Source organism: Canis lupus, chromosome 3, assembly GCF_011100685.1.
Source record: "Canis lupus familiaris isolate Mischka breed German Shepherd chromosome 3, alternate assembly UU_Cfam_GSD_1.0, whole genome shotgun sequence".
Classification (NCBI taxonomy): domain Eukaryota; kingdom Metazoa; phylum Chordata; class Mammalia; order Carnivora; family Canidae; genus Canis; species Canis lupus.
In genome coordinates, this window is record NC_049224.1 from 62493862 (window position 1) to 62506876 (window position 13015).

The 13015-nt window shown below is 41.7% G+C and overlaps 1 protein-coding gene across 6 annotated transcripts in view; it reads left to right on the forward strand.

Annotated features, from left to right (window-relative positions):
• The window catches only part of POLN (DNA polymerase nu), a 156234-nt gene that overhangs the window by 15776 nt on the left and 127443 nt on the right, over positions 1 to 13015 (forward strand). For all 6 annotated transcript variants that reach the window (XM_038533251.1, XM_038533255.1, XM_038533254.1 and 3 more), the window contains exons 3-5: positions 174 to 317; positions 10121 to 10200; positions 12218 to 12718. In XM_038533251.1, the coding sequence (XP_038389179.1) occupies positions 179 to 317; positions 10121 to 10200; positions 12218 to 12718 (720 nt within the window). In that variant the 5' untranslated portion in view covers positions 174 to 178. The remainder of the gene's footprint in view (positions 1 to 173; positions 318 to 10120; positions 10201 to 12217; positions 12719 to 13015) is intronic.

Sequence of the window (13015 nt, forward strand, 5' to 3'; positions counted from 1 at the left end):
AACTGTTTTTGCTCCCTTCTTAGTGTTGTAATTATGGAGGCAACGCTACCTATTTTCCGTGATCATTAATAGGCTAGTTTGTAGGAATGCCTCTGGATGTAATGTTTTTCAAGTAACATGTTCCTTATTTTGAGGTCTCAAAATTAATATGTGGATATTTATCTTACATTTAGGATTTATGAAAATGGAAAATTATGAGGCATTTGTAGGCTTTGATCTCTGTAAAATACCGCTCTCCAGTGTTGCACAGAAGATTATGTCTGCTATGCATTCAGGTGATTTAGTGGAGTCTAAGAATTGGAGAGAGAGTGAAAAGAGTAAGTAATTTTTATAAACATCTTTCTGTCTTGTGACCTTGAATGTTAATTATTTCTTAAGTTAAGGATCGAAAATGAAACAACAGAATTATTGTCAGGAACCGTGTATTGCGTAGGGAGGTTCTTGCTACAGACATGGAGCCCAGCTCCCTTTGGCTTATTCTCATTCAGTGATGACTGAGCTTCTGCTCACTGGATTTCACATTCTCTCAGCCTTTACTGCTTTAAAATGTAACACTCTCTTCATTGTTCCAGGCATTTCTGTCAGAGATTTCCTGAGAATCTGCATCGTTTAACCTTGGAAAAGCTGGGCTCTTTCACAGTGCCTCTCAGTTTGTTCAGCCTTAGCTCTTGGGTCATTGGATGCACATGGACATAGTACTTGCTGTGTGTGACAAACGGGAGATGTGTGTTAGTGTGTGTCTTAATGCTGCCTGAGGACTGTAACCTTTTAGGTGTGTGTACTTAGGATAGGATGTCACATAGCAGCGGTGGCATGGGCACAAAGTGTGACATTTGGATCACCAGTTTGTTTTACCAGCAAAGCAGCTTGTTGTTCTTGTTTGTGTCTTAATATTTAAGTCTGGGCCAATAATGTGTTGTTTCTTTTCTACAGAGTAAGTTATATGTGAGATATAATTGATAATTGTGATTAAGTAATTGAGAGCATTGACAAATAGTGCAAAAGCTATATAAGTGCAGTTTCTTGATTAAAATATAGTAGCACTTAACATTTCAGTCTGTTCATATTCAGACATCTGTTGCTCATGAGCCTCATTGTAGTAAAAGTCACTGATAAATGAACTGCTAGGAAGTTTTGGGTATGGACCACATACCTAACAGTTGGTAATGTTTTTGGGGAATGGTGTAGGGGAGATAGTAAAGAAAATAAATACTCAGATGTCAAAGGGCTTTCTCCTTTATTCTGTATACTTTCTAAAATAAAAGAGCAGTGGGCACTTGACAGAAGTGGAAATGTACTTCCCTTTAAAAACTGAAAAGAATTTAAAAAAATACTGATAGGAACAGTGCAGTGCCTCTGGAAGTTTCAATGTGAGTCTCTGTGAAGAAAGATTTTTGGCGATCAGTCCATCTTGTGAACTCTATTGTCATACTCTTCAAATACCCTATAAAATTCTAGTTTTCATAAATTTATTGAGAGGTAATGGGAAAAGATAAGGTATTATTTTTCTGTCAAGTGTTAAAGGATTTGGAAAGAGTGGACTTTTCACAAAGATTCCGTATCGGCTGTTGCTGTACAACACTGTTACTACAAATACTTAGCGACTTAAAACAATGCACATTTGTTTTCTCCCAGTTTCTGTGGGTCAGGAGACTAGGCACAACTTAGCTTCATCCTTTGCTGGGCTACAGCGTGGATGTGTCAGAGGGTTTGGGTCTCATCTGAGGCCTGAACAGGGAAGCATTTGCTTCCAGTTCACAGGGTTGTTGGCAAATTCAGTTCCTTGTAGGCTTTTGGGCCGAAGGCCTCTGTTTCTTCCAAGTTGTTGGCTGTAAAACACCCTCAGTTCTTTTCCACATGGTTCTTCTGAGGTGCAGCTTTTTCCCTGGCAAGACTGACATCCCAGTCTTCTGCAGCATGTTTGGGAGCATCCTGTCACTGTTGCTGTACCCTGTGGGTTAAGAGTGAGTAGGGACCACCTTGGAGTTCATCTGCTTCAGAGTTTCATCAGTTTTAGTTCTTATTTCATATGGATTTGATTAAGTTGGGTTGCTGGTGGGTTTTTTTAAATATTTTTTTATTATTACTTATTTATGAGAGAGACACACAGAGAGAGAGAGAGAGAGAAGCAGAGACACAGGCAGAGGGAGAAGCAGGCTCCATGCAGGGAGCCCGATGTGGGACTCGATCCCAGGTTCCCAGGATCACGCCCTGGGCTGAAGGCGGCGCTAAACCACTGGGCCACACGGGCTTCCCCTGCTGGTGGGTTATTGATGAATGATGCTGGACCTAAGATCTAGTTGATTCCTGGACTCTTGTCACATGCTGGGGTGACTGTGTCAGATCTTCATCTCTTACAAGGAAAATACTGCAAATCAGCGTTTCATTTCTAAAGCACATTTTGTACCAAAGAAATATAAAAACCGAATCCATAAATTGTTGAGAATAACTACAAATATTTGTTACTACAAACAGGTAAAACCAAACAACATTAGTGTTCTATGTCACTTTGGGGTCTCTGTCTTATGTGCTGTCCTGAAGGTGTGAAGACACACACCCAATAAGGGTTGGACTGTGTAGGTCTTCTTGCTATGAGATTGATCTTTATTTAAAAGCCCTCCGCTGGGAAAAAAAAAAATCAAAATATGCAAAAACTTCAATTTATCTGTAACCAATGAATATAAAGAGGACATCCACATCGTCACATTGCCAGAACCTCGAAATTTCATTCTCAGTTAAAACTCTCTCCCTGCTGGAGGTAGCCATCATCCTGACTTGCAGCAGTCGCTTACACTTCCTTACCATGGGCGTTTTGCGTTGCTCCAGAGGCCTTTTTTTGGCCATCTTTCCCTTCTGACTACATGGCTGTCTCCTTGCAGTCAGGGGTGACCTGGGATCCTGTCAGCAGGATGTGCCCTCAGGTATTGTGGGCCATTTCTGGGGTAGGCCTCTTTCCTTCCCTCTAGTAGGAACCTTCCTTTCAAACTCTGCAAATGATAACACTGTCCTAGAGGATTATACAACGTGTTGGAAGGACCCCAGTCCTGGAGAGACCACATGAAACATTTACAGCCAGCTGAGAACACTCAACCTCAGAACATGAAAGAAAAATAAACTTTGTTATTTAAACCACTGTCTTGTTGGGTCTTTTGTGACTGTAGCTTAGTTTTGTACCTTAATCCATACACCTTTATAAACGAGATTGAAACGTGGGTCCATCTGACTTAAATTTTCATTGTCATTTGATGGTTCAGTAATGCTCCTAAAAGTCTTTGGTAAATACTGGGGGAGGAGGAGTTTGCAGGTCCGCTTCAGGGTTGCCAGCTGACCTGCTGCTTTGTATAGGGTTATGCGTAGGATTCAGCATATGTTTATTAAAAGAGATCTCTGTTTTGTCTGAGTGGCTGTAGAAATCAAATAATGTTTCCTAGTACACATTTGTCCAAATTGTTTTTCATTTTAACAGCTTAGATGTGAATTTGGTTTTCTAGTTTAAAAGAAATGTATACATATATATTTGCAGACATTACAAATTAATACAATTTGAAATCCCAAAGGTAAATATTTGTGAAAATCGAGTCCGTTAATATGAAGTGTGTCTTTATTCCACCATCCAGTAGAAATCTGCGATTTCAAGGACAGATAACATAAAACTAAGTGACCAAACAGATCTGTCTTGATTATGTTCATTCTAGTAAAGAGTATAATGGATAAACATACTATATTTTTATTTCTTTTTTTTTTAAAGATTGATTTATTTATTCACGAGAGGCACAGAGAGAGAGGCAGAGACCTAGGTAGAGGAAGAAGCAGGCTCCTAGTAGAGCCCGATGTGGGACTTGATCCCGGATCCCAGGATCACACCCTGAGCCGAAAGCAGACACTCAACCACTGAGCCACCCAGGCATCCCCCTATTTTTATTTCTATTAAGTAAACATAAAATCCTTGTATCGTATCCAGTTATTTGACAAGCCTGCCAGGTGTTGGATTTCAATCCCCATTGCCCTCATACATGCCTGCATTCCTCCTCACTAGGATGTTGGCAGTGGCTTCCTTAATTGTTCTTTACCTTCATTATTGCCCCTTTGTCTTGCCCTCAGGCCTTTGCTAGAACTAGCTCAGCTTTTATCCTTGACCTGTGCATAATACACTTCTGGAAACATCCCAGGTGCTTTGAGGGATCCCTGCCTGCCCTGTTCAGTCATTTGCCCCACTACTTGTCCCTCTACACCTCATGCAGATTTGACTGCGACTTCCAAACACATGGTATTTTCCGGTATCCTCCTCTACTTAGCCTTTTCTTCTTCTCCACTCAACTGAGTGAGGAAAGCATTTTACAAGGTCATGCTCAAAATACTTTTCCTTTAAGATTTACTTATTAGAGCATGAGTGGGGGGAGGGGCAGAGGAGAAGGAAGGAGATACCCCGCTGAGCAGGGAGCCCAACACTGGCCCCATCTCAGGACCCTGAGAACATGACCTGAGCCAAAACCAAGAATCAGTTGCCCAACTGATTGAGTCCCCCCAGGTGCCCTTTGCTCAAGTTTGCCTTATTGGAAGTAACCTGTCCTGGATTCATTTGCAGCTCGGTTGAGAGGACTCACCATAAGGTACCTCTGGTTGTATGATGCTCTGGCTCTTTGTGTGCTTTGAGATCCTTGAGGCAGGGCAGGGTTCTCACCTCTGAGTGCTGCCACACGTACACTCACCTGTGGCTTCCTCTCACTGACTTGAAAGAGCTTTCTATACACAATACATGTATGTGAATGAGTTCTAAATATGTTGTAAATATTTTGGGGAGATTTTTTTTTAAATACTTAGGAAATTGTTCTTAAAGCCAAAAGCATAAAGCCCATAATTCATATTTAAAAATCTTTCCTTACATCCTTATACACACAGGCATATAGTGAAAGGGTTCATCTGCACTTTTTTTTTTTTAAGATTTTATTTATTTATTCATGAGAGACTGAGAGAGGCTGAAACATAGGCAGAGGGAGAAGCAGGCTCCTTGCAGGGAGCCCGATGTGGGACTCAATCCTGGACCCAGGGATCACACCCTGAGCCAAAGGCAGAAGCTCAACCACTGAGCCACCCAGGTGTCCCTCCACATTGTTTCCTTTTCTTTTTTTTTTTTTTAAGATTTATTTATTTATTTATTTATTTATGATAGAGAGAGAGGCAGAGACACAGGAGGAGGGAGAAGCAGGATCCACGCCGGGAACCCGATGTGGGACCCGATCCTGGGACTCCAGGATTGCGCCCTGGGCCAAAGGCAGGTGCTAAACCACTGAGCCACCCAGGGATCCCCTCCACATTGTTTTAATTCAGGCTTTTGCTTTGTTGAGCCCTCTCCCCATGGAGAGGTTGCTAACCCATGCTAATAATGTACTTGCTATATCCCTTTTACACTTTTCTCCATTTCTTCCCATGATTGTAATTGTAGCTCGCATGTGTGGCTGCACTATGCCATCCAGCCCCCTCCCCCCTTCCAGTGGGATTAGCTGAGACCTTCCTTACAACTGTACCACACTGGAGCTTCCTCTTCACTCAGTCCCTTTCTCCCGCCAGAAGCTTTCTGTGGCCAAAGCTTAGTCTGATTCCCAGGAACCCAATCTGCTATAGTTGGTGCCAGGAGTGGTCCGAGAAAGCACACGTGGCATTTTGGAGTAGGCAGACTGGCACTGATGGCTTCCTCACAGGTTGTAGTGGAATAGGAATGGTAGCAGTGCAGTTTAGCCTTGGACTACAGGTGGATTGTATGGCATACCAGTGGAAGCCACTGCCCAGGCTGCTGGGATTTACTGTGTATTTGAAAAGTACAAGGCAGCGGCAGACAATGGAATTTGTGGCTGTGGCTAGTAATAATAGATCCTTTGGAAAAAGACAAGGGCTGAGGGTGATTAATAAGCAGTTACAGGCTAAATGTAACCAGAGAACTTCCTAAAAAGAGACCACTTAGGACCCTAAGACCAGTACTTAGTCCTGCGACTTGTAGGACTCTAGAGAAGGCTTGGATTCTCAGCCCAGGCAGGTGTGCTACTTCAAGGTCAGAGCCTTGATCAGGAAGAAGGATGAGACCCTGAGATTTGCCATGGACACCTGGATTGGCACATTCAAATTCTGAATCCCAGATTGCTCTGGGACCTGCACATGTGGCTACTTCTCTGTTAAAGAAGGAGCGTCCCCCGTCCTATTGTAGCTGAAGGCCATGCAGGTTGCTTCTCGATAAACACCTCCTCCCTCAGGAATTTCTGTCTCCTTCCCTCCTGGCCATTAAGCCAACAACCTAGCTAAAAGTTATTGGGCCTGTTGGGGAAGCCTGAGACGTGCGCCAGTCAGGTGAACCAAACCATATGGTAATTTGAACAGGGAAAGAAGATTTTAACTAGTAATGGGATTAGCTACCTAGGAGTAAAGAAATAAACACAGCAAAGGCAGACACGGAACAGCTCCCCAAGGTAGAAGTTGAAGGAGTAAACAATGGGAATGACTTGGCCAGCTAATATGCACTAGCCTGTCACCTGCTGTCCCAGTACAAGCACCTGGGGGCTCTTCAGTGGAATGGTCATGGGCCAGGGTGGAGGTCACACATAGACCCAACCACATGCACTCCCACTCACCAGGGCTGATCTAATAATACCTCTGCTGAATGTCCAGCCTTCCAACAACAGACCAAACACCTAGTCCCCAGTACTACCATCCTTTGAGGGAACAGTCACTTGGCGGCAAGTTGACAACACTGAATCTTTTGTGCCCCTAAAGGTGTGGAGGTGTATCTTGACCGGAATTGACATGATCCAGGCATGGCTTTCCCTTTCCTGTTTGCAGGGCCTCAGTGAGCTCTAATATCCAAGGCTCAGAGTGTTTGATTCACTGACAGTTACACAAGCATTGCATTGGACATGGGGACCCACTATACAGCAAGGGAGCTGCAGTGGGCACGTGATGTGGACCCAAGGGTTCCCCCAGCGACATACCCAGGAGCACCACCCTGTTGGAGAGAGGAATGGCCTGTAGTAGGTGTAGCTTCCAGCAGCATGGAGGAGCAACCTCCAGGGTGTGGTAAACACTGTCCATCAGTAGCCACTACTGGGTGTAGTGTCCCCAAGATGTATAATTAAGAAGGATGTGGGAGTGGTCCTGCTTACCATCATTTCCAGTGCTGTAAATTTGTCTCTCCCCCAACACCTCTGGGTTCTGCAGATTAAGTCTTGACTGCCAGAGGGGAAACTCACCTGGAACATGCGAAAAATGCCATTTAATTTGAAGCTGCAGTTGCTGCCCTATCCTTTCAATAGCTAAGAGACTGGCAGACAAGGAACATAAGCAGTTGCTTGTGTACGCTTGAGCAGTCTCAAGCAGTTGCCTGAGATGCCTCCTGATCACCCGAAGTCAGGGCTGCTGTTACATGATGGTGCAAGGAAGCATACATTTGGTACCCAGCTGATAAGACTAGTCACCTCTGTCCTCTGTCCGAATCTGACGGCAAATGCACTGACCATGGCCTGAGAAAGGCATGGTGACCAGGGGCTTATACTTCTCAGAGATGAGGGGTTTGGGTAGTTCTATCGATCAGATGAGCTATGTAGACCAGCAGAAGTGCTAAGCCAGGGTGAGGGGACTCTAGAGTGTGCATTAGAGGGACACAAATATCATTTGTAGCTTTTGAGACCAGCTTCAGTGACCAGGTGATTCAGTTCATCTCATTAACCTTCCTTTTAAAAGTATCTTCCAGGAAGAGGCCCACCAGCATCCTGAAGGAGCTACTTTCAGAATGTATCTGCAGCAAGTGGCTGGGAGCAGTGCAGTGTAGTGCCCAGTAGCAAAGGACTGTAGTGAGTCCTGTGGATGCCCAGATTCCACCATTCATCACCCCACCTGCTGGGAGTGTTGCTGAAGGATGAAGCCTTCCTTCAACATTCACAAGAGTGAAGCCACCTCTCCTGGTGGCTGCCTCAGCTGCACACTCCTTTCCCAGGGGCAACTGATCCAATGACTGGTCAGTGCTGGCATATAAAGGCCTGCTTCCGTGATCCATTGGGGGATAACTCTATAGGCCATCCAGGTCCCAAGCAGGCCTTTGTAGTGACTGCATCTTGGCCCGGTCCTCCTTCCCTCATGTTCCTGTAAACATTGATCCTGAGAGCACTCCCCACTAACCTTTCCAAATGCAAACCATCTCAGAGTCAGCCTCCTGGGGACAAGGCTTATGCCAGTGAATGTGTATAACATACTTATATACATAAGCAGGGAGATTTGGTCACTAGTTGCAAAAATGAGATCATATTTTCACAGATTTCTGTGTCTTCAAGGCAATTAATAAAACTCTAAGTCATTCTTTTCAGTGGTCATGTGCTTCATGGTGTAGATGTTATATAATTTATTCATCAACTACCCTTTTGATTGGTATCTGCTTTGTTTTTCAGTCCTTTGCCATAAAGCAACACTGCCATAGATGTTTTGGTTTAAAGCTACTTATCATTGCATATGTTTCTATGAAACAGCCAATAGTGAGTTTGGTTAGATGATTTATACATTTTATATCTCTGCTTTTATTGAGGTTACACACAGATTCTGCACACAAAACACGTGTATTCTGAGTTTATAACTCAACATTTCACAAACTGAACACTCCTGTAACTCATGCAGATTAAGAAACAGGACATCAGTAGCACCCTGGAAGCCCATCTTTGTTCCTTTAGGACAGTCCTCTTCCCAACTCAGGAGTGATGGATGTTTTAATTTCAATAGGTGTTGACAATTTCCTTTCCAAGAAGATTCTAGCTATTCACATTTTTACCAGCAATGCCTGAAACTACCTCTTCCTTCTACCTCTGGTTGCATTAAGTTTGCATTTCCCTGACCACTAGAGAGTTTGAGTATTATATTGTGTTTATTTGCTTTTGGGATCTGCTTATTTGTATACTGCTTCTTTCTATCTTGTACTCATTTTAAAAATCAAACTGTCTTTTTTTTGCCTGCGTTTAAGTGCTTGTTGTATAACACGGATATTAGCCCTTTATCCTTTTTGTTCCAAATGATTTTCCCAGTATGTTCTTTTCTTTCAGAAGCAGTACTGCTATCCCTATTTATTAACCTGTTGTATTCTACTGAATTGAGATACTATCTTTGTTCTATAGTAGAGTCTCATAAAGCCATGGGTCAGTTACTGGATTGTCTGTTCTGTTTTAGAAATCTTTTGACTCCTCCTGTCCAAATACAACATGAATTTGATTGTGGTCGCTGAATAGTATGTTCTGATAGTCAAGCAAGGCGAGCCTTATTGTTTTTTAACTTACTTTCGTGTCTGTTTTCAGATATCTGGTATTTCATATGGCCTTTGACATTTTTTTCAATTAAAAGAGCCCTTGTAGGGTCTCTAAATGGAATTGCATTAAATTTATTTTTGGAAGAATTGAACGTTTGTGCGTATCTGGATGATGTGTCCTTCCATTTGTATAATCCATTTGTATAGTTTCAATGCCATTTTATGAGATTTTAAGTTGTCATCATTGAGTATCTCATGCTTTTTGTTAAATTTATCCTAAGTTCTTTTTACTGTAAAGATTTCCCCTGTTTTCATGTCTTGTTTGTTATTATTGCTGTGGAGGGAACATAAATCACAGTGGTTATGAAAACAAACACCTGAGTCATGCTGCCTGGGGTTGAATGTGGTTCCATCACTTACTGCTCAGTCCAGGCTTATTAAAACAAAATTTAAAACAGAAGTTTGTATTAATGATGTTTTACTGAACCTCTTATTGTTCCATTGAAATATTATTCATTATAAGAATCTCCTCAAACCTTTAATACTTTCAAGATTTCTGTAAAACGTCAAACTTGGGTTTTCAGATTCCGGTATATAATGGAAATGCCAAGTAATAATTTCTAATAAACATTTTATGATTACCTGGATCTGTCTCCAGTTAATTTGAAGATATGTTACATAAATGTTTATTGTAACACTAGTATATGTTTTGGGTATGAATGTTACTATGTTGTTTTATATAATGAGTAAGTAGCATGCTTATAGAGGCCACTTTCAATGTTTAGCTAATTACATGACTTAGATTTCAATGTTTCTTTAATGCCTTGTGTTCCCTTTTTGTGTTTTTAAAAGCTTCAGAAGTGGTAAACAATTCCTGTATTAAGTATTCAGTACTTCTTGAAGATGGGAAGAATCAATCACTGGAAAAAAGGGTAAATCATTGCAAATATTATTAATTCTAAATAGATAACTTTCACTTATTCAACACATACTTAATTGTCTAGTGTATGCTGGGCACTGTGGCTACCATGCTGCAGAAAATAAGGAACGGAGTTCTTCTCTAGGAGTTCATGGCTGAACTTGCTTCATAGGGGAGGGGAAGACAGAGCAGTGCTGTGACCCTACAGGACGGTGCATTGAGTGCCATGGTAGGAGTCAGCTCACTGGAACAGAGACTACTAACCCAGCTTTTGTGCTGTCTCATTTTGTTTTTTTCTGGGTGGTGGGGAAAGTAGTCTGGGAGCCTTTTTGAAGTCTGAAAATTATGCATGAGTGGTCACCTACAGGATGATCAGGAGCCCCAACCATTAGAGAAGAGGGGGAGGACTTGGTAGAAATGTTCAGGTTAGGGAGAAAGCTGGGGCTCTGGGATGGCTGAAATACAGAGAAGTCCCAGGAGGGAGGGGGCACAACTGCTCAGCAGATGAGCCATGTGGGGTGGGCAGGAGGGGAGGGAAAGAGGAGGTCATCTCACTAAAGACAGTGGCCGAGAGAATAGACTCTGGGACAGGGGTGTTCAAAGCCCAGCCTCACTCAATGTAACTGAAACTCCCTGTAGTAAAATGGGGATGGCAGGACAGCCCTTGCCATAACAAGATGGTGGTTTGCCCTCAAGTGGAGGGAGAGGGGATTCGACAACTGGAAGGTGCCCCTTTGTGAGTGAGCCCAGATTTTCTCTCTGGGCTGTTCCAGCAGTGGTAGAGAGCCAGCTTACCCAGGTTTTGTTCATTGCTTTCAAAAGAATTTTGAAAAGCTCATGACATATTTTTAAGTTGAAATTTAAAATATTCATAACAAGTTTAAAATGTTTCATAGGACACAATTTCTGGTGTATTGACAATATTGACTTTTAAAAACAGATTTTATTTATTTGAGAGAGAGAGAGGAAGAGAGAGCATGAACAGGGTGAGGAGCAGAGGGAGAAGCAGGCAGGTGGCTTGATCCCAGGAACTCTTGGGATCATGACCTGAGCCAAAGGCAGATGCTCAACCAACTGACCCACTCAGGCACTCTGGCAATATTGACATTTTAAAAATGATTACATCATTGTTTAAAATATAGCCACTTAAAAAAATACTCTGGTAACCTAATACCCACAAGCATACTTTTAAAAAAGACATGAGCAAGATATTCTTCAGCAATCGAAATTTTTTTATTTCCCTTTTGCTCCTCAAACTTCTTTTCTTGTATCCTCTCTTGCAGAATTATTAATGTAATATAATTTTATGCCTACAAGTCTTTTGTTGAAGCCATATATTTCTCTGTAATAAAAATGTGAGCATAAACTTAAGTTTTCTGTGACCCTATGCCAAATATTGAAACATTTTCCTTCAAAAGTATTTTAAAAGTACTATTAATTTATATTTGTTCAAAACACCATAAATATATCACAAAATCTGAAAAATAAACATTAAAAATACATTTTATCCTAAATGAATCCAGTAATGAGATGAGTAGAATTCTTTTTTTACCCTCAATTTGTGAATTTATGAATGAATATTGTACAGTATAAGATCAATACAGTAAGAGGATTGCTGCAAATCTGTACTTTGAAAAATTTTTAGTAGATGGATTAACATTATTGAATAGTTGTGGTGATCTCACTTTCTCTGTAAATGACTTTTACCTGGAAGTTGTAAATCATAAATCTGCAGCATTAGGTGCATCTGTAAAATACTCTCATCCATGGCATCTTCCTTACAGACACAGGGTATGGTTGGAGACTTTTTGAACTTCTGCCTATTCCATCCCCTGATTCAGATATGTACTCCTAACTGGGTTGAAAAAAGTTACTGCTCTAGAAGATACTATATAGTTTCATTAGAAAGTCTGATCATAGATCATGAGAAGCTGTCCCCCCACTTTAGACAAGTTTTACCAGAAATTAGTTTGGTTTATAGATCTCTCTTAGGAATCCATATTCCTAAAACAGTTCATGTTTTCCTGCAGAATCTGAAATCTTTTACAAGCCAGACATCAAGAACGTCCATCAAGCTCCGTCTTCAGCCCTCCAGTATCAGACACACAGATCAGCTGTCCACTTACCAAAAGCAGAAGAACATCAGCTCATTGGCTCCTCCCAGTTGTTTCGTTCCACAGTGTAACCAGGAGGCTTCAGTCCTACAGAAAATGGAGTGTAAAAGAAAGTATTTCCTAAAGGAAAATAAAAATAATGAAAAAAAAGAAATGCCCATGATTTTTAAAAGAAAACGTAGTACACATAATTTTTCAGGGAAAACAAGTGAACATGTGGCATTGGAAGAAGATGCTGATGAGGTTGAAGCCTACCTAAATTGTGGGAACTCAAGAGCCTGCAAAAACCATTTTTGTGATGCTAGGTATTTGGATGACATGGAGAAAAGCCAGCTGATTGAAATGCTCAAACAGGCAGTAACCGTGGTGGTAACACTGATATATGAGGATGGTTCCACCCAGCTAAAAGCTGAGCAGGTTAGTGAACAGTGTTGGGTTTTGTTTGTTTCTTTTCTTTGGCACTGTAAAAGAACTGACCCCATTTTTTTTAGTGTCTGATTTTGATGGGAGAGCTAAGAATAAGATTTGAAGCCTGCCCCTCCCCGCCGTGCTGAATGACTGATAATGCATAGCTCTCTTCAGATTTTTAAGAAACTGCCCAAACGTTTTCCAGAGTGGGTATGCCTTTTTTGTATTTGTGAGGGCTCCAAATCCTTAACCTCCTTGCCAATACTTGTGGTCTGTCTGGTTTTGACCATTCTGGTGGGTGTGAAG